Here is a 27,220-nt window from a genome sequence, read left to right on the forward strand (position 1 = left end):
CCAGCACAGCTGATTTCTCCCCAAATTCAGGCCTGCCTTTCCTTGAGTGCCACACCTTGCTGATGCTGAAAACAACCCTGCTCAGCATGGGATTTAAAAGTATTGCTGCCAAAATATCAGCAAAAAATTGTATCACAAAGGGAATTTAAATGGCTTGTGTGTTCCTAGGTAAATTCACTGTGGGCTTTCCCTAGTTTAGGTATTTTTATTTAGATGTTTAAATATAAGCAGGACAGAAAAGTCTGTAGAAACAAATACATTTTACAGTAATTTTTAATTTTCTTTAGCTCAAATAGTTAAACAGGCAACATGTTCTGTGTGCAAGCAACAAATATCTATATTTTCTTCTAATTTTGCATAGAAGCACAGATTCTATTGTTACTTATGGTTCAAAGGCAAAACCTACTTTTGTAGGGTGATGGCAGGTACAAGAGTCTTGTTTTGATTTATTGATTTTGAAGGAAGGCAATAAAAAGCAAACCCCATGTACATTCCTTTAATCTATTAAATGCAAAGTTTCAAACAACTCTTTTCCTTTGTCATTTCTTTGCTTGCTCGTCATAAAAAGGAGGGGAAAGCCACACTCGGATTCTTAGAATGGCTGATATTTAATGTTACATATACATGGCTAAAGCTTTTGATTATATTTATTTAAATTTATTTGTGGTATTGCTGCCAGACCAAAAATCCCACCATTTCAAAGTTTATGAATTCTTAGTGAGTACTCATCTGGTAATTGAAAACTGGAGCGGGGGACGCGACAGTCTGGGTGGCACCCAGAAGATTATAAAAAGGGGTTAAGTGTCTCAGCAAGGCTTTTTGCTGTTTGTAGGAAAAAACACACCACTGTACATGATAAATAAGAGCTCTGGTAATGGGTTCTGGGTTTGTGTAGTTTAATAGTAGTGACTTGGTTGCTGTCTTTTCTTCTTGTAGCTGATCCGATGCCATCAGTCCCGTGGTGGAGCCTGTGGAGACAACATTCAGTCTTACACTGCCACAGTCATTAGTGCTGCCAAAGTGAGTCCATCATCTGCCCTGGGAGAGCTGCTCGTGGAACATAATTATGAGGTTTCCCTGCTGAATTGGGCTGTGTGTCATCACCCCCTCCCTTCCCAGAGAGGAGAGCACACTCAGAGCCCTGCAGCAGCAGCACCGTGCCTGCCCTCCCCATCCTGCAAAGCTCTGACTGACTGTAGCTTTGCACAAAGTATTTCTGTTTCTGAGCTGATTTTTTAAAATTTCATTTATTACAAACAGCTATTTACATTAGAGGGAAGTGACAGTGGGATGGATTTGTGTAATGGCTGCTCATAGTGGCACAAGTTTATATGATTAGAGATCAACATTGTGAATTATTACTCTTTTAGCATCATGAAAAGTGACTTTACAAGTGCCTGGTGCTTTTTGGACTCCATCACACCCCCATTATACGATTTGCTCTCTCTGAAGGGTGACAGCACAGTACTGGAGCTAATTAATTACCTTCTTTGAAGGTTAGAGCTTATTAATGACTGTTTACATATAGGTTCCATTGCCTCGTTTTTGTACTTCAGATGATGTTATAAAATCCCTCTGTTTTCAGAGAAATGTCTGGGGTTTTGTAGTATCAAAAGAACCTCATGGCTTGGAAAAATCTTAAACAAGGCCGAGCACAACTTTTGTTTCACTGTCTCCCTCCCAGCTCCTTTCCTTGCTGCAACAACAATTTCTTTTTCTCACACACACACACAGAGTGAGTTTTGGCACCGTGGGGTGAGCTCGGTGCTGATTACAAGCTTCCCTTGGAACCACCAGCCTTTTCATTTCTGATATGTGCAACAAAACAAACCTAATAATAGGAATGAAATGACAGCGTGGGACAGAAGGCTCAGTGGCACCGAGGAAAACAACAGTTAGGAGAAGCCACAGAGAGAGACACAGGGCAGGCCAGCTCATGTGAAAACAAAACAGAAAAACAAACACAGTCCATCACAATCACAGTGTGGCCGGAGAAGGAGAAAAATCACAGCTTTTTACATTCTTGAGGGGAGCTGGAATTGCTCCTCTTCTGAGGTGATGTGCTGGATCTCTGTGTGCTTTCACCATCAGCACAGTTAAAAAAGAGGTGTGGGGAAATCTCCCCAAATTCCTTCAATCCCAGCATTGTGAACATCTTTTTTATAGCACAGATAAATTTGAAAAGCTGAGTGGCTTAGTGTGATCAGCCACAGTTTGGATCAGATGTGGCAAAATCCTGCAAACAGATCCCTGTAGCTGATGGCCTTCCCTGCTGAGTAGTACTAGCCAGGGATCAGAATCCAGAAATTCTGCTGTTAAGCTGAATTTATCACACTGAAGTAGTGCTATTTCCTCATGTGAGTAGATATTGAAGATAAAATGTGTTTATAATCATAGGAAAGAAAAGATTGTTAGCCTCTGTACAGAGATAAACTCCCAGTGAGAGTTAGGAAAAGGGATAATCCCCAGGGCACGGGCTCTGGGCTGCTCTGTATTTGGACAGCACATTGCTCATGCTCCTGCCTGTGGGATGTTACTGTAATAGACAAGATTAATACTAATATAGTTTTAAATATTTGCATGATTTGGCTCTTGAGGAGTGTCTCAGCCTTAGTGTATTAATTTGTTATCCATGAGCACGCCACAGTAAATCTGCAATGTTTAATTTATTAGTGATTTCATTGAGTCTTGGCTTGCTGTCTAGCAGGTTTTCATCTCTGATAACTGCAGGGCTGACTTTCTTGCTGGCAAATAGATGCTCCATATATCCATTGCCCTTTGTCCATTTCATTGCCTCACCATCAACTTCACTCCTTATTTAATTCTTCATTTATGAACCTTCATTTCTGCTGTTGTGTCCTGTCAGCTGCAGGGGTTTGCAATTCCTTTGCTTTGATTAGTGCAGGAGCAGCTTTTGGGAAGTGGATGTCCTTTCCTTTTCCCTGCACTGCTGCTTTTTGGTTCAGAAGTGGTTCCATTAAAGTTCTTGTTTGCCAGGTTACCTTGGGTTACAGCCTTTTCTCTGGTTCCAATTTTCTACTGAAGTGAAAGAACCTTCGTATGAAAGAGAAGGAAAGCTGAGAGCTTTCAGCAGGGTCACTTTGGAGAGCTGCCTTTCAGATCCTCTCTAGAAGGTCTTGGTGGCAGCACAGAATATTTTCTGTAATGGTTTTCCCTTTGCTGACCCATGTCCAGGGGTTTGTTCTCAGTGGGAGCTGCTGCTCTTGGTGCAGCAAATAAATTTCCTTCTTAATCAAATAACTTGGGAGCTATTTGGGAAGGTCCCTGTTGACCAAAATCAGTGAGGTCAAAGTCGTGATCGTGTTGGTGGCTTTCTGAGTGTTCATGTTCTAAAAGCTCTGGTAGTTTCTGTCATTTGGCCAAGCAGAAAATTTCAGGGAGCAGAAAATGTGTCAAGATTCACATTTGGATTAATGATGAGTGCAGATAAAAATGGATGTGTTTGGAAAAATGGAAGTAACATTCCTTAGAGGTGTTGAAGAATGCCCTCAGTGCATGCAGACAGGAAAGTCCCTTCCAGGGGATAAAGATTCTTTTCAGTTGAACAAACAGTGGCGTGGACACAGAATTTCTTTCAGAATAAACCCCATTACCCCTTTGTTCAAACTGAGTGTGAGGCTCAACCTCACTGTGTTGACACCTAAGGCAGATCTTTTTGATGTCTCTTTCTGCTTGCTATAGATTTTTCATTTGCAATAAAATAGATCATATAAAATGTATTTATTATGAGAAACAGGAACAATATATTGTGTTGTCACTAAAAGGATGCAAGCCTTTGTTGGAACAAAGCATCCTAACAGGCACTGAATGGTGCATTTTAATTCTTTTCATCTAATTAAAGTTGTATTTACTTTTCAATTAAATGAGGTATGAGGGCATATATCTATTTTAATTAAATATATGTATTTCTTTATATTCAAATAAATGTGAACAGTCATATTTTGAAGTAGATAGGATACACATGAGCATATAAATAATGTGTGTTTCTGCACACTGTGGAACAAAAGAAACTGGATCAAGTATTTTAATTTTATTTATCAGCAGACTTCACTGGCGGGTTCCCATCAGTGACAAAGGGACTGGGACAGTGCAAACTTGAACCCATTTCATTTAAAATGTATTTGCTCTGTCATATGTCTCGCATCAAATTATAAACCAAGTCCTTGTCACCTCATAACTCCCTTGCTTGATTCCTTCTCCATATCTTTTAATCCTGTACTGGTAAAGTGATTTAGCAAAGGCTGCATCTGTTTTCTCTTGTTACCTGATAACTCCTTAATGAGGACTAACAGCTTATGTGAGAGCAAGGTCATTAGCCCTAATGGATGGAAGGGACAGCTGATATGGCATGGGAAAGGTTAAAGATTGCCCCAGAAGTTTTTGCAAATATACACAGCAGCCCAGGGCAGTAAGTGCTGTAATGGTTCTGCACTGATATTTCTGAGCTAATGGCCTTGGCCACATCTCTGCACACCTCTCCCTGCTGCAGGCCCACGCTGGTCATTTCTTCCAGAGAGCTGTAAATTTATAGTTGGTACTCTGCCATCCCATTGCTCTCATTATAAATATTAAAGATATTTTCTAAAACAGGTCGGTTACAGTTTTCAGCCTTTTCCCTTGCACAGGTATTTTGCCATGTAGCATTTATTGCTTTCTCCTCCCTGCTTCATAAACTGAGAACAAATAATTTTCTAGGATTTTAGCGATTGGCCAAAAAACTGCCTTGTCAGTTTTTGCCAGGAGAGCTGGAAAGCATCCCTGTGATGGCACTGGGGCTATTTTAGGTTCATCCCTCAGCTGTCAATATCTGCTTTATGTTACCTCTCCCAGCCTCCCGAGTCCGCCACTGTTAAAACCCGTTTTATTCTCTCTGCCCTAGCCGGGTATAAAAAGAAATAACAAGAAACAAATGGCAGGATATTACTAAAGACTTTAAACCCCCAAAGCCATTGCTGTGCTAAAGGCCTGGCTCGATTTTAAGTGGAAGTATCTCCATTAGCATTAATGGGGTGAGTCCATCAGCAGAGGCATCTCAGAGGTTAATCAGCCTTCCTGGCTGGCCATGGCCATCGATACCGTGTGGCGCCTGCTGCTGTTGGCCCTTCAGAGGCTTTCCTGACAACACACTAACAGACTTTGTGTAAGTCATTTCCCATGAATTATTAAAACAAACGTTTGGCTGCTAATTGATGAACACTAATGTGTTTTCTAATCACTGCAGTTTGAGATTTTAGCACTAAACAAAGCAGTTGCAATTGATTTGTGGCTGCTTCTTGGTTTCAGCTTGGGATCTGGACATTTTTTTCCTTTTCAATTTAGCAGGCAGCTTAGCTTGTCTTTTTAGTTAAGAATTGGCTTGTTACAGTGTCATTCCATTCTGATCTCTTTTGCTATTTCTTATTTATATTGCATAATAAATCTGCTCAATTCTTTACAAGCAAATAAGGCACAGTCCTTGGTTCAAGGAGAAAATATTTAAAGTTGTAGTTGGGCTTGTTTTTCGCTCAGTCTGCATCTCTCCTACTTTGTCTACTCTGCCTCTTTCTCCAAATAAAATAAAGCAAAATAAAAATAATCTTCAGCATCTTCAGCTGCTAAAAGCTGGTGCAGTGAATGTGTTTTCAAGCCCATGTCTGGGAAATGTGCAGAGCCTGGAAAGTCCCATTCCTTGTGCTGGGATGTGCCTGGGAGTTCCAAGACCTCGAGGATGGCATTTTTAATTTTCCTGGATTTGAGTCTCATATTTAGTTTTAATGCTCAATTACTGAGTAAAAAATGAATGTGTCAGATGTAGCAAAAGACAAATTCCTAGTCTCTTGCAGAGTGCAGAAGACAAAACTCTGCCAGCTTTGGGGGCTGTTTGTATTTAGTGTGAGCAGTACCCTCCTCACACCCATCGTGGCCTCGTCTTTCATCCTTCTGACCATGCATGCTATGGGAGTAACTAAAATCAGAGTTAAAAAAACCCCAGCACTGGAATACTTAAAATACAAACACATTTAATTATTTGAACATTAAAATGCTTCTTTTTTCAATAGTGCTTTGGCATAACTGACTTCCAAAAGAAAGGTGAATTCTCCCATTTGCTAGAGCACCAAATTTTTTCAAGTTGTTTTGTTGCAGCCTTTTGCAGCTGATACACCACTCCCAAAAAAATCCACTTCCAGAAAGAACCTGAACCTGACCATCATTTGAAGGAGTTTTTTTTTCCTCTTTTTTGCAGACAATCAAGACTGGGCTGACAATGGTGGGGAAGGTGGTGACCCAGCTGACGGGGACGCTGCCGTCGGGAGCCAGCGAGGAGGAAATCCTGGCTCACAGCAACCTCCGCAGGAGTCCCCTGGTGCCTGGCATTGTCACCATCATCGACACCGAGACCGTGGCAGAGGGACAGGTAACAGTGTGCACACAGCCAGAGCCTGCCTGGCCACCACCATCCCAGGGAAATCCTTCTTGTGCTGTTGGGAGTGAAAAACAAAGCGGAGTTTCGCCTGCGCGGGGAATTTTACAGACCCACAGAGCTGGGATAAAATCCTGTTTGGGACTGAAATGCAGCCAAAATATATATTGTCCTTGCAGCATATTTATGTGACACTTTGACAAGATCAAGTGTGAAGTGTCACATTTTGTCTCCCCGACACTTGTTCCTAATTGACGTTGATTGATGCTGATCAGTGGAAGTGGAGATGGAGTCTGATGATTTTATTAATGCAGAACGGGGCTGGAATGTGGGGTTGTTTGGGAATGGGGGAACTGTTGAATTCCAGGCTAAAAAAAGTGATGGGAGAAGTTGGGTGTGAAGTGTAAAAGTTATAATTTTATGTAAATCCCACATGCAGTTGAGCACAGTGCAGTTTTGTGAGGCATTTGCACTGTTTTATAATAAATTTATTCTATATAATAATACACAGTGCAGTGCATCAGGAAGAATCATTTGTTACAAACCCCACATCATTATGAGACAATTTTTAAATTGCTGGATTTTCCTGTCTTTATGACAGGGAAGATATCCATGTCTTTTTTTGTTTGTTTCTACCACTCATTTAATTTTAGAGTGGCTGGTCCTGGAATCAGTGTTTATGCAGAACTCCCACACACTTCATTATTCTGTAACTAGTCTGTGAGATATTTTTTTTTTCTCATGGTCACATTTATTGAATTTAAACCAAAAAAAACTTCAATTTTTTCTTGTTTTCCCCTATCTTTATCATGCTAATTGTAGGTAACTTAGTGAGGTATTAAGGACACATCAGAAGTCCAATATTTAGGCAAGTTATTTTATTTTTTTTCCTTGACAGGAAAATAAAACCTTTTACTTGAAAAAAAATAACAAAACAAAGAAAAACTTTGTTATGGTTGTTCCCTGAGAATTAATTTTGGAACTATTTAGCCAAGCAATGTTGCATTAAAAGGGAATTGTTCATAAAACAGTGTAGACATTTTCTTCCAAAATTGCAATAAAAGAAAGAAGATAATGGAAAAAAAATTAAGATCTTAGAGTCAGGTTTTAGAATAATTCTGTTGGCTGTTCAGATTTGGTTTTGTTTCCAGGAAAAAAAAAAAATCTTTTGGCTCTTCATATACAAGAAGGAAAGAAAAAAAAGACAAATTTGACTTCATAAATTTCTGATGAAGCTGTTGAATGTGGTCATTATTTCTGCTGGTTGCTGTCTGTGCTTTGATTCTTCTGCATAGGCCTAGGGGGAAAAAATGATAGATCTTAGTTTTTTAAGGCTTGTTATATATGATTTAGAGGTTTTATGAACTTGTCCTCTGACCCTAACAATAGTAGGGAGCTACCAAAGCCTGAAGGGCTCTCCAGGAGAGGAGCTGTAAAAATGATAACGTTTGTCTTGTCCAAACCCTGCTGCTCTAACATAAATAAGCCATCAGCTCAAGGAAAATAAGTTTTGTCTTGAACCTCTAGGAAGCTGGATATCCTAATTGTGTGTATTGCATTCATGTTTTTGTGATCTGGAGTTTTTAAATGCTGTTAAATTATAACATTTATTTCCCGTGCTGCAATTTGCTTTCAGAATTATATTTATTTCCAGGAAAAAAAGAAAATAACCTTTCTTTTCTGTTGTTAGAGTTTCATGGTGCAGGAGATTTTTTAAACAATTTTTTCTTACTGAAATGTCCCTCTGGCAAAAAGAAAGCTGATTAAAAAGAAATAAATGCACTTTGTATGTGGTCATTCCACACTGCCAGCACAGAACCTTCTCCTGTCGGGGTGTCCTGGGTGCCCCCAGTCCCTCGGAGCCTTTCCCTGTGCCTGCAGCTCTGTTTGCAGTGGAAATGTCAGTTTTTATGTTTTTGTGCAGATGTGAGCTGGTAGATCCTGGTTGTGGCAGGGATCTTGGCGTGTCCCAGGAGCCTGGCAGGGACGTGATGCTGTGTGCTGCCAGGAGAATTCCTGCCAGGAATGCCAGTGTGGATGGCATTAATTCTTGGGGCAGGATTCAGGGAAGTGTTTTGGCACCTCTGACCTCTGAAGGAGGTGAGAATCTCACTGAGCTCACTGCCCTGGGCTGTGAGGGCACTGCAGCATGGAGCTGTCCCAGCTCTGAGCTCCTTGTGCCCAGAATCTCTGACTTTGTTTTACCCTCCTGTGGAAAATCAGTTTGAGAGTAGAGGTGACCTGAGCTTCATCCTCACTTCGGCTGAGGTGGAGGGGTGGTGGGACAGGCTAGGGATGCTAAATCCTCTCTGTTGTAGGGTCACTGTCTGTTTCAGAGGTTTTTCTGAAGGTTTCTGAGGTTTTTCTGAAGTTACTGCTTTATAGAATCAGAGATTCACAGAATCAGTGCATTTGGAAAAGGATCATCAAGGCTGAATCCTGCCATTCCCATGGAACCAAACTGCCACATCTGCTCAGTGTTTGAATCCTCCCCGGGATGGGGACTCCACTTTCCTGTGGGGAACTCCTCTTCCAGTGCTGAAGCACTCTCAGTAAAAGGAGTTTTCCTTGTTTTATCCCCCCAGTTTTCAGATTCCTGAAGAATTCTGAGTGGAATCAACAAACCCTTCCTGCTGGTTTGGGATGTTCGTGGCTGTTCCCATCAGGCTCTTTCTCCTCTCACTGAGATACCCTGAATTTAAAATTCCAACCAAGTATTTTCTGGGCTAAATGAGCACTTGGAAATCCCTGAATCCCATTGAGCAGGGGTTGGTGTGTGCTCACACGGGTTCCAGCCTTGTCACAGCTGAGGGCAGTTTCAGAAGCAGGGAGGAATTCTTTTCCTATCATCAGTGCCCTCCTAAAATTTATAAAATAAATACCTCACCTCCTTCAGGTCAATAAAGATTTCTATCACCTGCACAGCCTGACTAAGAATTTGGGTGTTGCAGTGATAGATACATTTTCCAAGTAATAAAATATGCCTGTAAGATAAGATACAGTAAAAAAAAAAATCTGTTTTAAAAAGAGAAAGAAAATGGAAGGCAGCAATAAATCTAAGGCAGGCAAATAAATAATTTTGGAGGAGAAATAAAAATTTTTTTGAGTGGGGAAGCATTTTTTTTTACATAAATGTGTCTAAAGTTTTGCAAAGTAATGATCCAAGTACTTTCTCAGTTATTTCAAGCACAGCACACAAGTTCTGAAAATAGACTGAGCTGCTCTGTGCATGTGTACAAATATAACAATTTCTGTGCCAGGGGGATGATGAAGGGACATGTTTTGGGCACAAACCAAGAGGACTCACTATAATTTTCACTAATTTTTAATAATTTCTCCCATTTCCAAGGCATTAAATGTGAGGGATGTGAGAGGGAGCTCGATGTGTCACTCACTGCCCTGTGCTGCCGTGGCACGGGGAGAAATGCAAACTCACCACAGAAAAATCCACAATTTTAGACCAAATAAGTCTCCTAATGTAACCTTGCAGGATTAAATCTGTAAGGAAAGTATTTTTAATAAACCCTATGAATGTAGATACTGTAGTAAACTCTCGTCCCCAGCAGTTGTTTATGTGATAGCTCCTACTTTCAGAATTGGTGCTACTTTAAGAAAATTTGAATTATGAGGTAATTAAATAAATGCAGAGGAATGCAGAATTATTGACATTGGCTGTCAGGAGATATTTGTAAAAGGAATAAAAATAATTATCGAGATGCCCAAGTAACTTTGTGGTAAACCAAAATATGTTAACAAGGTTGTGTGCTTGTTTAAACTTCCTTCTAATGAAGTGTTAGCAAACTTTTCAGTTAGATGGAAGGACTATTTATTTGAATCCCTTAATTAGTTGAAATGGATAAACCTAAAGCTGTACAGATGTCCTCTTTTTCAGTAATTGGAATTAAACGTGTAAGACTTTATTGGCTTGGGTTTGAAAGAAAAATTATTTTCTTTCGACCTTTGTTTCTGTATTCTTAATTAATTCATCCACTGGGCCACCCACGTGCAGGCTGCAATAATGACCTTGCTCAAAAGTCACCAGTTTTGGGGCAGAATGTAAATCTGTTCAACATCTAACAGTTGGCTGACAGAGAGAGATGTGGCCAGTTCAAAATCCAGAACTCAGGGCTGGGTGCCTTCGCTGGGGCTGGGAGTGATGGAATCTCACAGCAGCTCATCCACAATCTGCAATATTGGAGGGAATGTTTTCAAAACAGCTCAGCAAAATAAGATAGCATGTTGGTCTATTTATGTTTTAAAATGTAATCAGGGCTTTTTTTTTTTTCCTGTTCCCTATTAAGTTTTTATTGCATTAAAGAGGAATTTTCGGGGAAAAAAGCAGCCACAGTTTCCAAAGTTCATTTTGGTTTGGTGAGGAGTTGATAGCAATTGAACCAAACCAAGATGCTTATCAGGAGCAGGAATTGTTGTGAAATTTTGGTCTGAAGCAAAAAGAAGCTCAAAGAGTGAAGCATATTCAATAATAAAACTTTAACTACAGACATAATTCCACTGGTCATTAACACCAGGGCTTTTATTTTAGGAGCAGCTTTGGCAAAGGCTGATGTGATGTCCTGATGCTCAGATTTTTGGCCTCAATTTTCTTCACTTTTTATATCTCTGTGTATTACAGAAGAATTCTTTTTATATATAAATATAAAAAGAGCAACAGGATTCCCTCAGAGCATAATACTGTCTGCCTCACTTTTATGAAAGGAGATCTGTTTTTTGTCAAGAGGACATTTTTGTCTCAGATAAATGGTTCAGGCTGAGCGTGAGGCTGGTTTGAGTTTATGCTGGATTCTATTAAAAGGAGTGCAGTAGTTAATGCCACAGATCTATCACTTTTAGCCCCTTTCCACTGAAGTTTGACCTTGGCTGTAACTTGGGGGAGGCTCTTTGTGAATCAAACTCCAGCTCTTTAAAGCATTGGAGATCTCAAGTGTACAGCAAATATTTGTTATACAATATTCATATTTATAATTATTGCCAAACCTATTTGTTTTTATGATGATGGGATTAGTCTTTTCTTAATTGTATTAAGAGTAGGACCTGCTTGATTAGATTTGGGTCCATTTTTATTTGTGTTACTTTCATGTTTTATTTAAAAACATGTCTCCACTGGGATAAGTGGTGTAATTTGCCTTTAAAGATTAAAATAATTAAAGTCATAATTACGAGTGGCTTCTGCTCAGCAGTACTGAAAATACCACAGAGGAAGGAAAATATGGCATAGGAGAAAAAGCTCTGGCAGCAGTTCTCCCCTGCCCTGGCAGCAAACACTGCTGGCTGGGGAGCTCTGTCTCCTCTTTTGGGGTGAGATAAAGATGATTTGGTGAATCTTTGACAAACTTCAGAGTTCTGCTGTAACAGAGCTGCTTTGGGAGCTGGTTTGGCTCAGCCACGGGCTCTTTGGCTGGGCAGCTTTGGGGAAAATCCTCTTGCAGCTCTTGGTAAAATATTTTTGGGCATCAGGAGCAGCTCAGGACTCGTTCATGAGGAGCCTTGGTGGAAAAGTCTCAGTGTTGGTCTCTTGTTGGGAGCTCTGCAAGGAGGATCCTGCTGGAGCTCTGGTGATCCCAGAGCCATGCTGAGACTTCTGAACCTTTCTCAATGAGAGACTGTGGAAGGTCTTTTAGCAGAGTGGTTAGAGGCCACTACCTTGGAGAAGGAAGCCTGTTTGGGAGGAAAAAAATTGCAGCCTCGGGATTCCTGTGGGCTCTGCAGGCTCTGGGAGGCAGAGTGAACTGCTTCCCTCGAGCTCTCTGACAGCCCCTGGGTGTGTTATTAGGGAAATTGTCCCTCTGGTTTGATTTGATTTCCAGGAAAAATTCCCAGCTCTGCTGTTTTCAGCTGGCTGGAGGAGCTGGTGGTGCTGGTCTGATGTTCCTGAAGCACCGGGTGTTGGGTCAGCATCGTTTTGATTTCCTGGAGTTCTGTAAAAAAGGGAAATCATGCTGGGATTTCAAGCTCTGAACTGGGATGGGAAGCAGGCTTTGGTTTGGTGGCATCTTTGTGAGGGACATGTGGTTGATGATGGAGTTAAGTCCAATTTTTTCCCTCCTTCCTTTGATGGAATTGTAAAAGTGATATTTGTTATCCCCAAGTGCAGTGCAGAAGAGCAAAGGGAAGACCTGGCAAATCCTGAAGATTTTAATAGATTGGTGATTTTAAAAGCACTTTTCTCTGTTCCTAAAGGATCTATTTTTTATGCTGATTTTAAAAAGAGGAAGAATATGTTTTCATCTTTCCACACAGAAGCAAGTGTTGCTTCCTCGTGTGTTCCCAAAGCCAGTTCTGTCCATTCTGACAGAGGCAGTGACACCCATCAGGTGCTGAGAAAGGAGCCCTGAGTGTCACATTCCCCACTGCCCAAGATTTCCAAATTTTTGAGTGATGAAGGTGCTTTTGTGGTTGGTTTTTTTGGCTTTTATTTTGCTTTACTTGGTTAGTACAGGGGATGAACACACTTGAATTTGAATCTGCAAAGGTCGGTTTGCAAATCAGCTTTTATAGTGAAAGGGGAGATATTTAAAAGCTCTTTTTGGAGTATTTTTTTCCAATAATATATTTTTAAGCAGTAAATGACAAAAGAATTGAAAGCATGGGATCAGCTAACATCACACACAAATAGAGATTTGGACTTTTTTGAGTTCTCAAGTTTTCTAAGTCTGTTCCCAAGTCTAAGTTTTTGATGTTGTGACTTTTTCTTTTGTATCATATTTCCAGAGGAAAAATATTTAAGGATCAGGTTGCCATCCCGTGCTCCTGCCTGTTGGACAGGGGTTTGTGCTGCAGGGGTGATAACAGCAGTGCATTTATCATTTTTATTTTTTCTCAAGTAAAACCATGTTGAATTAATCCTGTAGAAGAGGCTGCATATGGAATATCCTGTAGAACTGTTTCTAGCAATGACTTAGCTCCTGTGATACCTACACATTTCTCATTGAATATTCTTATTTAACAGGCTAGACCTGCACAAAAACTCTTTGTAAAGCTGCTTTATGGTGTTCATTTGTCATTATCATTTCTCTTTAATTAGAGCAGAGTGCTGAGGCTGAGCCCAGCTCGCTGGGAGTGGGAGCTGCTGCTGATGGCTCGAGGTGTGCTGGCTCAGGGAGGGCTGTGCTCCTCTGCAAAGCCCCCAGAAGATCTGCAGCCCCTCTGCCTTGGTGCTTCTGGAAGGAGCAGGAAATGCTGACGAGGGAGAGCAAAGCCATCATTGAGCTGGGAGGTGCCAGAGCTCTGGGCTCTGCCAGCCCAGCCCAGCCCAGCCCTGCTCCAAACGCCAGGAGAGGATTCCTCCTCTTCTGAAGTGGAAAAATAGCTTCAAATGATTTTGATATCTGTTTGGGATAGGAAGTATTAAAAACCTTGCAGATTATTTTGGAAGAGGCAGACAAATTATTCAGGGTGGTTTTGCACTGTCTCAGTAAGAAGATGGTTTTTGCTCACCACAAAACCCCCTTTTTCAAGATCTTTTCTGACTGATCTTTCTTTTTGTTTTATTTAATTCAGCTTTTAGGATGATGTAATCAAAGAATAAAATACTCCTACAGCTCCTGCATGGTCACACATCTTCTGGCTCTTTTCTATAAATCTAGGAATATCTTTGCTTTTTCATGCAATTAAACGTAGATATTTTGTCCCTTTGTATGTCCTCACACTCAGCTTTAGTTTGACTGGCCCTGGATTTTTATCAGCTTCAAATTGGCTTTTGTTTAAAACACCAAAGCTCATCCTTTGTCCCTTTTCCCAGAAGCTGCTGCACAACACAGATCTCAGTCCAGGTATTTCCTTTTCCACTGAATTTCCCTGTGCTGTGAAACCTCTCTGCTATATTTTAATTCCTTTTTTGCTCACAAGAAGGTATTTTATGAGGGCCTGATTTTTTGATAACAATCTTTGTAATAATGTTACCTCATATTGAGTGAGGCAGTTTCAAGTTGGTGAAAATTCATGTTAATTCATGAATTCCAGAGTGCAGCTGCTTCCATCCACACTCCCAGCCCCTGGCATTCCTTTGGAAATCCAGATCCTCCATTCCAGCACCACTGACAGCAGGATGGAAGCTGTGCTGTTCCCACCTGGGGGACTCCTGGGAAGCAAACCCACTCTCTCTGGGGTTTGATCTAGTCTTCCACTCATTTGCCTTATGTACTTGGGATCAAAATACTGATTTATGTAAGGGTTAAATATTCCTTTTTCTTTCTAGGATGTAATTTTGTTATTGGAAACCTCAGATGGAGCTTCCTGCACAGCATGGTGTAGTGAGCTCAGTTGCAGTCAGCAATAATTCATGGAGCAAAACAGGACTATTTTTCTATTTTCCCTAAATTGAATAGGATAAATGAATAGGAAAGACTTGAAATAGGAAATAAATAAGATAAATTAATAGGAATTCCAGGCATAGAGTGGATAATCCTTTCTGGTTGTTAGAGCAGCTCTCATGTCTGTATGTGAGGGAATTCCCAGGATTGTTGCTGTTGAGCTGCCAGGCAGGTACACTGTGAATCCCTGGGTCAGGACATGGGGATTTCCCCTCTGGGGTGTTTTTTCTCTGATCTGGGCTGTGCTCTGTCCCCAGGTGCTGGTGAGTGAGGACTCGGACAGCGATGGCATCGTGGCCCATTTCCCTGCTCATGAGAAGCCCATTTGCTGCATGGCCTTCAACCCCAGTGGTAAGAGATTGCTCTGGATTTTGGGATGGGTGGAAACAAGGCAGGAAACCCCAGTGGTAAGAGATCCTTCTGGATTTTGGGATGGGTGGAAACAAGGCAGGAAACCCCAGTGGTAAGAGATCCTTCTGGATTTTGGGATGGGTGGAAACAAGGCAGGAAACCCCAGTGGTAAGAGATCCTTCTGGATTTTGGGATGGGTGGAAACAAGGCAGGAAACCCCAGTGGTAAGAGATCCTTCTGGATTTTGGGATGGGTGGAAACAAGGCAGGAAACCCCAGTGGTAAGAGATTCCTCTGGATTTTGGGATGGGTGTAAACAAGGCAGGAAACCCCAGTGGTAAGAGATCCTTCTGGATTTTGGGATGGGTGGAAACAAGGCAGGAAACCCCAGTGGGAAGAGATTCCTCTGGATTTTGGGATGGGTGGAAACAAGGCAGGAAACCCCAGTGGTAAGAGATCCTTCTGGATTTTGGGATGGGTGTAAACAAGGCAGGAGATCCCATGGGAGTGTGTCCCCTGGCTTTGGAGGGATTGCTGGTCCCACTGGGACACTGCAGGTGACCTGCTCTGGGGAGTGTTGGATGGGTAATTTGTCTTTTCTGGAAATTTCAAACTCTTTCACTGTGGTAGGAGGAAGGAGATGCAGTCCCTCTTCCACTGCTGAGGAATTCCTGTCTGCTGGGATCCTCCCAGCCAGGTGCACACATGGTTGAGATCCTCAGGTATCCAGAGGATCAGCACATGGATTAAATGTCCTCCATGAGTACAGAATTAAAATAGCTTCATTGGTTTTTAAAGTAACTTATTATTTCTTTGCTAATGAAGAATTTGTGATCTTGCCCTCTCTCCTGAGTGAAATCAACTAAAATCTGAAAATACTTGTAAGAAACTCCTCCAAAGTACCTGTTTCTCTCCTTCCTCTTTATAAATGAACAGTCACTGTGGGCAGCAGGGACAGCTACAAACCTTGGGTATTAATTGATCTTATTAATCTGGCAATTAATATTTCATTATCTGCAGATAAATAATGTTCTGGCTGATTGCAGCAGCACTCAGGGAAATGCTCAGGAATCAACAGCTTCCAGTGCCTCAATTAACAATTTCTAAGATGTAGCAAATGCCAGGAAGATGAGGAGGGTCAAGTCACATTTCAGAGAATAAAACTAAATGTCTGTCATTTATATTTTCACTTTTGCTGACCAGTTGGTGTCATTGTGACACCCCATCTGTTGTGTCAGAACTCCTTAACAGTGCAGTGCAGTTCGCTGGGATTTTGTGACAGAAAAGCTGTATTCTCATCTGCCTGGGTTTTCTTGGAAGGGATTTTTTCATGGAGCTCTGTGCAGTGAACTGAGAATCCTCAGTTCCAGAACAGTCATTTTGCTTTTTGCTCTGCAAGAAGGATGATACCTAAAATGGAGCAATGCTAATTAAATGAAATAAATAAGTGAAATAAATACAACTGCTTAAATTGGAATGGTAAATAGGTATTAATTAAATGCTTCCTTAAGAGAGTTTCTAGGATTGTGTAAATTTAAAGGCAGCAGAATGTTTATGCAAAACCAAATTAACTTGTTATTTTTCAAAAGAAAGGATATTTTTGCCAATTGCTGGATACTTCTGTTATGTTCAAATTCTATGGTTTGCTCAGGTACTGGGATGACAATAACTCAGAGAGTGACACTTAGATCAAATGGTGTTTAATGGCAAAACACTTCTTTAAGTGGTGTTATTTCTGGCTGCTTGCAGATGCTGTGTGAGGTTTGCAGGAGGGATGGGCACAAACCAGCAGAGAACTCTTCTCCAGTGAGAGCAGCACTTAGCCCAGGCTTGTGAGCTCTTTATTTAACATCAAGGCAGGATTTTGTTTGAAGCCAGGGCTGCAGCATCATCCCAGCTCATTCTCCAGTGGTCGTTGGCAATCAGGCTGAGCTCATTACAGAGAACAAAACAAGAGGTGCCTTTTGATTCTGTCATGGCTGTTTGCTCTGAAACCCCACTTTACTCCTGATTCCAGGCAGTGACCAGCACACAGAGCTGTGCTGGGGAGGCAAACAGGGAGCCCTGCCCTGATTCACTGGGAATTTTACTTTGTGGGGCTGATAAACCCCTTAATCCCATCGTGTCTCAGCACAGGAACTGCACAGGTTTTGGGAGGATCCCTTTATAGGTTTTTATTGTGTTAAAAACAAGCAGAATCCTCCCTTCATTTGGGCAGATCAGAGGTACAAAGGCTTTTATCAGCTTTGATAATGAAAACCAACTTGTGTATAAATGACCCACATCTCTCCATACCACAGGAATTGTTATTTGTGCTTTTGAGAGTAATTTTAAAGTCCACTGGGCTGCAGCTTGATTTCAGTTGTCTTCACTTCACCACAATTAAAAGCAAAGTATAGATGTTTTATTTGTGCTAAAGCTGCGTTGCTGAATACACTGTTGTCTGCACTTGGGCAAGTTCTCCACAGCCAGAGGACAGTCTGTTCTTTTAGCCCATGAAGTTTCTTCCTGCTGCCCCTGCAGAGGGGAGGAAGGGCCAGCTCCTCTGGGCTCCCCAAGGAAGGTGTGTTTGGGGCACAAGGCCTCGAGGATGCAGTGTGGGAATAAGTGGAACATGAAAACCTGGAGAGATGTTGTTTTCACAATTTATAGATGAAATAAAGCGTAGAGAAATCAGCCCTAAATTTCAGATATGATCAATAATTCTGGAGTCCTGGTGTTCAAGTGTTGAGTCTGGTGTTGGAGGACACCAGGACATTTTCATGTGGACACTGCTGCTCTTCTTCTGGAGTTCCACTTTCCATGGGAGCTTCGAGTGATGCAGACCAATAATGAATTATTTTGGAAGCTGGGCTGAGCTTCTGAGCCCACCAGAGCAGGGGATTGTGCTGGGATCCAAATTCCTGTGGGAATTCCTGCCATGGTCAGTGCAGAGCCTGAGCTGGACTTGGCCTCCAGGGCTCCAGGTGGGATTTCCAGGAGCATCCATACAAACATCTCCATCCCCGTATCTGGTTTGGGAGGCAAGTTAAATGTAGGAATTTTCATGTCTGTTCAAGGGTTGTTTAAATCATTCACTCCTGTTTTTGGAAGGTTTGTGCCTCGTTTCCCTGTCAGGCTGCACTGCCAAGAACTATATGTACAACAAACCCTGTGGGCAGCCAGGAAAGACGAGAATTATCCCCTTGGATTTTTTAGGGCTTCTGCTTTGCCTTCCAATTTGTTAAGGCAAGTGAGTAGCCTTAGAGCCTCTGAAAAGGACATTTTGTTACCTAAGCTTCCTGGTGGTCTTCTCCTGGGACAGCTTTTCCCAATAAAAGCTTTTTTCTCCACTCAAATGCAGCATAGAGGGATTTTCCAGCTGCAGGACCCGATCCTGGCTTCTCACCCTTCTAGAGGGAGCAAAAGACACAATATTTTCAATAAAAGCCCTTAAAACAAACTGAAAATGAGTTAGTAATTAGTAATTAGTAATTAGACACTTCTGTAGCTATAGCTAAATCCACACTCAGCTTGGGAGTAGGAGCAGCTTTTAAATCAATGGGATGGGGCAGGTACATTCCAATTTTAGTGTCAAAAAGGAAAGTTTTCAAATAAGATTCTCAATTAGTAAACAGCTAAAAAATGGTGTTGTTCATAAATACCTGGGTTTCTTTTTTTCTTTTAAATATGGTAAATAAATGATCTGCTTTCCAGAAGTGTTGCTCCTGCCAGCTTGGCAGCTGAGAGCTGTGAAGTGCAAGACATTGAAAATTTAAAATAATTACGCTTCCTTGGCTACAAAAGTGATTTTCCACCCATTAATAACAAGAAAATTAATGTTGGGCCAGCAGTAAAACAGATTAAACTGTGTCCCCTTTGGGATGCCTGACTGCACCTTTAACAGACCTGAAATTGCTCTGATTATTTTAATGTTCTATATTGAAACGTGACGGTGGCCTTGAGTTAATAGTTAAAGAGGGTGAAATTGGAACATCTCTGCACAAGTTTTTTCCCATTGATGAGAAAAAGTGGTCAGGAAAACACTTCTGGAGAGTAAATCAAGCTGTAATTATTTAATGACAGAATAATACTTCAGTTTTTCTGTTCATTTTCTTCTGGTTTTCAACTTGAATTATTGCCTTGGAAGACAAATACATTGAAATAAGGGAGCTTGATGAGTTGCAGTTATAAATGTTGTGTCCCTGTGTCTCATGTCACCAGAAGGAGGAATCCTTGATGATTGATGGCTTGATCAAGAATTGCATTTTGGGTTGATCAAGAATTGCATTTTGGGTTGGTTGTGAAGGAAGAGCTGTAGCCATGGATTATTTTAGGAGTTGCAAGAGTCATAGGGAGTTATTTATTCACAAAATAATATTTTATTTTGCTTCTCTTTATTTTGACTTCTCAGGATTTGTAAAATATTTACATTAAATCTTTACGTGCTTGCGTTTATTTTGCGGTGAATTTTGCTAAAATCAGAATTTCATTATTTAGTTAAGGTTTCTTGAGACCCAGTTTTGTAACCTGCAGCACATGATCCACTTGGGAGTAGGCAGGGATTGATTTGCTCTGATGTTTGGCTGTATTTTCACTTGCCTGGGAGAGGGGCTGAGTGGGTATAAATAAAGCTGCTGTTCCTGGGTCGGGCCAGATGCCTCAGAAAACCATGGGCCATATAAACTTTGTGACATGAATGCAATTGCTGAGCCCAGGGAGCTCAGTGGAACAGGAATCCTGTCCCAGTGAGCCTGTGGAAGGTGGCAATGCCAGGAGAAATCCACATGGACTGAGCCAGGAGCAGCTCTAAGTCCCTGTGGTTCCCCTGAGTGCTCTGAGCCTGTAATTTGGGAACCTCCAAAGCTCAGTACCAACCTTGTGTGGGATCCAAGTTCACATTTCCAAACTGAAGTGTGAGAGGTTCATATTTTTAATCACTTTTGGGACAGGCAGTGAGTTGGTGCAGTGGCTGGACTGGTCTCTCCGTGGCTGGGCATGGAAATCTGAGGGTTGCATTCCTAAATCCAGTCCATCCATGGATCCACATTTCCTCCACACAGATGTGTGCCTGATTCCCAGCACTTGTGCCCTTGGTGTTTTGAAAAGAAATCCAACACAGCTTGAAGGTGTCGAGTCCTTCAGTGAGCTCTGGCAGAGTGACACAGCTTGGGGAGGTGGAAAACCCTCAGAAAACTGAAGGGAAGCTCCTGGTGAAGCTCCAAACCATGCAGACCTCATTTATATGCACGCAATCAACAGCTCTGCAATTAGGGAGGTGTTATAAATAGGATGTGGTGGGGCTGCCCAGCACTCTCTAATTTTCCCCGGGGCTGAGAACTCGGTGTCCCATCACAGCTCCAAGGCTGGTGAGGCAGAGGGGAGGAAGCTCTCAGATAAACACGGCGCAGCCTCAGCTCCCATCGCTCCCGGCTTCCGCTTCCAGGCCCTATAATTAGAAGTCCTTCTTTTCCTTGTATTCCCAGTTGACGCAAATGCTTTTTGTGGCTTGGCACCTCATTTAGGGCGTGGGCTTAGTTTATGGCCAGGCCAGAGTCTGGTTTAGTCTTCTGATACTGCATAAATAGCTCTTAACCCACAGTCTACATCTGTACTAGTTTTTCCTTTTATGCGTATATTCCTTGTGTTTTTATTTCTGTCCTGAAAGAAGCTGATTGTTTCCCCAAACAGAATGCAGGAAAAGTAGGAAGCTGTAAATTAGGGCAGGTAAAACAAAGCTTTGCTAATTTTTTTTTCCCCCGTCTAGGATATCTGTTCCTTTGAAACTGGATTTTAGTCATCTCTGTGGATTTAAAACAACCACACAGTAAAGCAGTCATTAATTTAATCTGGCTGCACCCTCGTACTGTGGATAAGCAAAATCAGAATTTTTGCAATGAGATGTATACTAAATGAAGTCTGGTTTACACATAAATTTCCACTGGGTCCTGTGTATGCAAGACTTCCAATGGATTTCAGCTGTTATCTGTTAAACAGGGATTAATGCCAGTTGGAAAAATAAGCAGGAAATCCTCAAGAATTATTCACTCTTCATCTCTGATTATTCACCCATAAAGTCCCTCATCAGAGAAAACATTCAGACTGAACTTAGCACGGCTTTAACCTGCATTTCCGTCTAAACAACTTTTTGGGAAAATTGTCCCAGGGCCTCTTAAGAAGCTTGAGTTGAAGTTTCCTGCACTTGAAAGTGAAAGTGAGGTAGGACCAGGATTCTGGTTCGTGTTTCTCCGCTGGGATTAGGAATTCCTGCTGGGATGCTGCAGGGACGTGGAGACAGAAACAAAATGGCTGAGCTGTGATAATGGAAAACTGGGATTCTTCAGTGTGAAGTAATGAGAGCTGGAAAATCCCACCACAAACCCCAGCCCAGTGTTCTGAAACATGGGTGATTTATTGTTTGAATAACAGGGGCGAGGAAGAGATTTCAAAATGCTGTTTTATAAATACTCGTTCTTTCCCATCTGTGGTGTTGTGCTTGGGACCTCCGTGTTGATACAAGTCCTGCCAGAATATATTTGTACTTCAAATGCAAATGTGGGTGTGAAAGGGCCTCCTTTAACTTACTGAAAAAGAGTCTCTAATACAAGTGAAGGGCCTGTTTTCCCTGAGCTTTCATCTAATAAATGCATTTATTCCAAATGGGACAGGCAGCAGGAGTTTAGATTAGACACAAATTGCCAAATCAGATACCACTCATCTTTCTAAGTTAATTCCTTTCCAGCCACAAATGTATTATCTTTCACCTCTGTAGTCCTTCAAGTTAGCAAAAACAGAGAAAAGAAACCCCAAACCAAGCCCAGAGAACCCAAAGGCAAAGCACACATGGAAGCAAGAGCTGGGAGCATCATCTGGAACTGCTCAGAGCTGCAGGTGGACGGGTTGGGATCCAGGGTGGCACCAAAGGAACAAACAGGGACCACCATGGGTTCTGAGGGCTTGTGTGCCACAGGTTTTGGCACAAAGTGAGCCCTGCTCTGCCTGAAGAGAGCCTTGTAGGGTTGGGAGAAGCCTGTGAGGAGCAGGGGGTGATACCCTCCCTGTGCTGCCCGCAGACACCTGCGGCTCTCGGCAGCGCTGAAACCAGATCCCGCTGAGCTGAGCACCCATGGATTGCATGGACAACAGGGATGGTGATCCTGTGTTTTCACTGCCTGGGGATCTTACACAGCGTTTTGTCTCCAGTTCCAGGTAGATTTTTGGCAGATTTAGGGTTTTTTACCATTTTGAGTGCACTGTGCCGTGTGCTGGGATCCACAGGAAGAACGCTCTGCTGGGATCTCTGGGTGTGCTCAGCCCTGGGTCTGTGTTTTTAAAAGACTTCTCAAGCCTTGGGGCAGGCAAAAACGTCTGTTTGCAGAGCTTGTCTGCTCAGTATTCAGAGAAGTCTTATGGATCCATCTCCTCCAGCTTCTCCTTCTCCGAAGGTCCTTTCCATCGGGAATAAGAGAGAGCACAAAAGGACCCAAAGCACCTCCATGTCTGTATAAAGCTGTCTAATGCCTGAGGAGAGACAGACATGGGAATGGAGAAGATGAATTCCTACTGGGTTGAATTAGATCTTTTGGAATATCCTCTCTCCAGTAACAGCAGCAGCCTCATTCCAGCACACAAACCCCTCTTTGCTTCCAGCTTTCTCTGCTGGAAATGCTATATATTATTGAGGACCGCACACTTCACTAGAAGGGAAGTGTAGTTTGTGATGTTGCAGAACAGAATTAATGCAAATTGTGTGCATAATCCCACACGAAAGGCTTGGCTGCCTTGCACCGGAGCAACTTGAGCTGTATTTCCTATCAACACAGTCACTACAAATCAAGGAAATTGCCAGTTAAGCCAACATTAACATCCAGACCAACCTCAGCTCACATGCCTTACCGCCCAAACATAATACCCCAGTGCTCTCCCGGATTTCTCAGCTCCATAACAAACTCCCTTTCATTTCTAACACCCGGGCCCGGAGGAACAGCCGGGAGCAGTAAAAGTGTGTCTGCTGGAGGGAATCTTGCTGAGCTCAGATGTGAGATGGTGCGTTTGTGCGAGCTGCAGGAAATGCCTGGGTGCAGCGTGGGTGGCCGGGCCCTGCCAGCCTCAGTGGTCAAGCTGAGGGGAAGCTTGGAGGCAGTTTTGTCTCCGAGAGCAGTTTGGAATTTGTACCTTGCTGCTGGTGGGCCTCAGCGCCTTGGAAGTGCGTGTTTGCCCTCACAGGATGCTCCTTTCAGAGGTTTTGGAGGTGCCCTGTTGGTGCCACACAGGCTCTGAGGGTGCACCCTGCGAGGGGTTTCAGGACACTGGACCCACGTGGCCAAGCCTTCGGCTTCTGTGGCCAAAGAAATTTTTCTTTCTGGCCTAAAGGACTAGGAAGAAAAGACAGAAATTTTTGTGTCTGGGCCTAAAGGACTCAATCTCTTGGATTGCGATTGCCATGGAGGGAAAACTCTCAGATACCAAGCTAGTGATGAAATGGTGTCCCATAGCAAAGCTAATCACACTTAATTTTTTACTCTGCTGCTTTGCACACTTTTTTCAGTTTAATACTAAATTTTTCCAAGTGTTCTAAAGTAGGAAATCAGTGGTAACATGAATTTTTACTCTGCTGCTTTGCACACTTTTTTCAGCTTAATACTGAATTTTTTCAAGTGTTGTAAAGTAGGAAATCAGTGGTAACATGAATTTCTACTCTGCTTCTTTGCACACTTTTTTCAGTTTAATACTAAATTTTTCCAAGTGTTCTAAAGTAGGAAATCAGTGGTAACATGTGAGAGGTTTCAAATGTGTGCTGTTGGTATCTGGGGCAGCTGAGGGAAAAGCAATTTCTGGTATCACCTGTAAATAAATGAAGGCAATGGACACTCATTTATGACAGAAATAAGATATTTATCCTCTGGATAAGTGACATGTAAAACATGGGGACTGAGTTCTCCTTGCAGGGTAAAAGATTTCAGTTGTGCTTTATGTGGAGAAATGTTGCAACAGACCTGAGTGGAATTCTGTTTTTTCTTTAATAGATGGGAATCTTGAAAATTATTTAGAATGTCACTATTAAACTGCTAAAATCACTTTGTACTTGATGTTAACTAAACGTCTGAGGGTTACTTTGGGTGATAACCTGTTAAATTTCATTAATAACAGAAAAAAAATCTGCAGTTTGTTACTGTAATCCTGAGTTCTGCCATGATGCTGTAATTTCCTTGTATGCACAAAAATACTTAATTTTTTTGTATAAATTGGTGTAAATGTATGGCAAATTGACTTCAAGTATCTTTGTAAATGTTTAAAACTGGGTTGTAGGCTTAGACATTGTGGGATAAAAAAAAGTAAATAGCAAATGTAGGTTACTGTGGTTCTGCTGATCTAATTGAATCATTTCAGTACCTCCACCAGTGACCTGTTTTCAATGAACCTGGCACCTCCTTTAGTGTTTCATTTGAAAGCTCTCAACTCTGCTTTTCCCCAATAAATTAGAGAGATTCTTTATAAGGAAGATGCTTCTTCAGGATTGTTTTGGTATGGGCTGTTTTGGCTGGATTTCGATGATCTCTTCTTCCAAAAATTGTTATTGTGGAGACATCAATCTTTTTGAGACTGGCTCTTGCCCAGGGAAGAGCATTTTGGGGTTTTGCTGTAACATTCATCACTTCAATGCTTTATATTGGCCACACAGTTCTCAAATTTGTTGGAATATTCAGATTTTTCAGATGTTTTTATAGATTTGTGTTGTAATACTATCTTAATACATTAATACTTAAGTCGTAGTACTGTGAATATGATTTCAGTTGAAGTCCTGATTCATTTTTATGAGGTGAATCCCTTTCAGTTCAGTAATTTTCTGTGTTTTCTTCTGTTTCCAAACCCCAAATGTAAGCCACACTCAGTGTTCTTTAGACAGACACTTTAAGCCTCTTCTTTTGCCGCGATTAATCTTTTACGCTTTTGTGTTTCTTTTTTTTCTTTTGCTCCCCAGGGATGTTGCTGGTCACCACCGACACATTAGGCCATGATTTCCATGTTTTCCAAATCCTGACACATCCTTGGTCATCATCACAAAGTGCCGTCCATCACTTGTACACACTTCACAGGGGAGAGACCGAAGCCAAAGTAAGTGAAACTCTTTGCTGAAGAATAATCCCCAGACACCTTATACATTCTGTGTATGTTGGCACTTTAATGTTTGTTTCAGCACACAAAGAGCCTTTCTTGTGCTCCAGCCACAGAAGGGATAAGAGCAGAGCGTTTAACCTGGACAATAATAAATTCTTGCCCTTTGCAATGAGGTGCTGTCAGATTTATTCAGATCTGGCACTGCCTCCAAAGAGCCCCGATTATTGGCTGTGTTTGCACTTAACCTTTTCTCATGTAACATGTTCAACATTTGTCTCGTGCCCGTGAAGGAACTGTCAGCGTTTGCCTGGCTCTGGTGGTAAAAGCCACAGACAGACAATTAAAGAGTTGAAAGGAAGAGTTAATCAAAAGGCTGTGATTAACTTTTCTTAGCACAGTGGGGGAACCTGCAGAGACTCCCCTGTTTAACTTCCCTGTTGAAAAATCCCCCTCTCAGAGATGCAGGGCTGAGTTAGGATGTTGTCCAAGGGTGGAGAAGTCTGGAATTGTATTTTAAGCAATGCTCAGTGAAGTGATTTGCTGTGAGGTGGGGAAAAGGGATCTGCTCTCACTGGCAGGGCTGTGGCTGTGCAGCAGCGAGTTCTGCTGGAGTCCTTCACAGCAGAGCCTCACCTTTGGAGCACTGAGGAACTGCTGAGGAACCTGCTTTAAACACAGAATAAAAATGGCACCACAGGGTAAGAAATGAGTGTTGCACTTGCTGATGCAATTACACACGGGAAGCACAGGCTTGTGACAGCCTGGCAGATGTAAAGCACTGTGACAGGGACAGCCTGGGGCTCTGTCATTATCACCCTGGCACGGGGAGCTCCCTGCTTCTGGTACCTGATTACAGTTCCTTCAAACCTTTTTTTTCCCCCGGAGTTGAGCAGTTTCTTTCAAGTTTCTCACCATAACAAGTGGAATGTGAAAGATTTACTGAATGTAGCAGTGGTTGATCAAGTTTTGAGCTGGGTGAATTTGCATTTCTGGGAGTTTAAATATTCTAAAGCTTTCCTGCTACCATTCTGGAAAAGCAGAATTGCTGTTACAGGCAATAGTTCACTATAAGAAGGAATAACCAGTCTGGAAAGTGAGAGGAAATTAGGAAAAACTGTTCATTTGGGATAATATATATAGTACTAACAAGTAGTTTTTATAAATATTACAAAGAGCAGTGAGATCTGTGTGTATGCACATACTCTGCCATCTACTTGGGCATGTTCTATAAGGTGTTTAATGTTTTAGAGTTATTTTTGTTCTCCCTTCATACAAAGACTCAATATTGAAACCCAAAGCACAGGACTTCAGTCATGGGGAACAAAGATGTTCTTCTGGTTTTTACAGCTGATAAATTTGTTTTCAAGGCACACATTGGAAACCAAACAGAACATGTTTTAGAGAAGGAACCCTTATTGATACATGTTTTTTTGGGATATAGTATTAGCATCTCTGTGAAAGCATTGCATTAAAATTCTCAGAATCAACATAGTAAAATTTTTTCCTAGTTTGCCACACAGTTTTCATTTGGGATGTGAACAGTATAGCTTTTGGAATGGCATAAAATAGAGAAAATTCTAGCCAGTCTGAGGTGTGTTGGTGGATTTCACAGCTCCCTGGATAATTAAACAATACTGCATTGGTACCTGTGATTCTCAACACACATAGTTTAAAATATTTATGTAATTTGAGGGATTGGTTTACTTTTTTCTTTTGGAATAACAGCACTTCTTGCTGTTCAATGAGAGGAGAGTTTGCTGGTGCTGCTCTTTTGTTTTGTGAATTTCATGTATGAGGAGCATTAGAGAATTTTGGAGACTGCTCAATGTAAAACTCTCAGTGCAGCCCACACTGGGAGCCTCTGTGCCTCCTGTCTGGTTAGAACAGTATTTATACATTTGCTACCAGACCTTTTTCCTTTTTTCTTTTTTTTCCCCCCTGTTTTAAAAACTAACTGTGAATCAAGGCCAATGGTCTTAAAGGTCACCTTCTGTACTGGAGCTATAAAAAGTTCTAATTTG

General features: G+C 41.8%; 1 protein-coding gene across 11 annotated transcripts in view; it reads left to right on the forward strand.

Annotated features, from left to right (window-relative positions):
• The window catches only part of BCAS3 (BCAS3 microtubule associated cell migration factor), a 300,344-nt gene that overhangs the window by 48,152 nt on the left and 224,972 nt on the right, over positions 1-27,220 (forward strand). For all 11 annotated transcript variants that reach the window (XR_010349455.1, XM_064394988.1, XM_064394990.1 and 8 more), the window contains exons 11-14: positions 937-1,020; positions 6,245-6,415; positions 15,009-15,102; positions 25,063-25,196. Coding sequence is in view for 10 of the 11 variants with exons in the window: in XM_064394988.1 (XP_064251058.1) it covers positions 937-1,020; positions 6,245-6,415; positions 15,009-15,102; positions 25,063-25,196 (483 nt within the window). In the remaining variant the exon portion in view is untranslated. The remainder of the gene's footprint in view (positions 1-936; positions 1,021-6,244; positions 6,416-15,008; positions 15,103-25,062; positions 25,197-27,220) is intronic.

Source organism: Passer domesticus, chromosome 19, assembly GCF_036417665.1.
Source record: "Passer domesticus isolate bPasDom1 chromosome 19, bPasDom1.hap1, whole genome shotgun sequence".
NCBI classification, from domain to species: Eukaryota; Metazoa; Chordata; class Aves; order Passeriformes; family Passeridae; genus Passer; species Passer domesticus.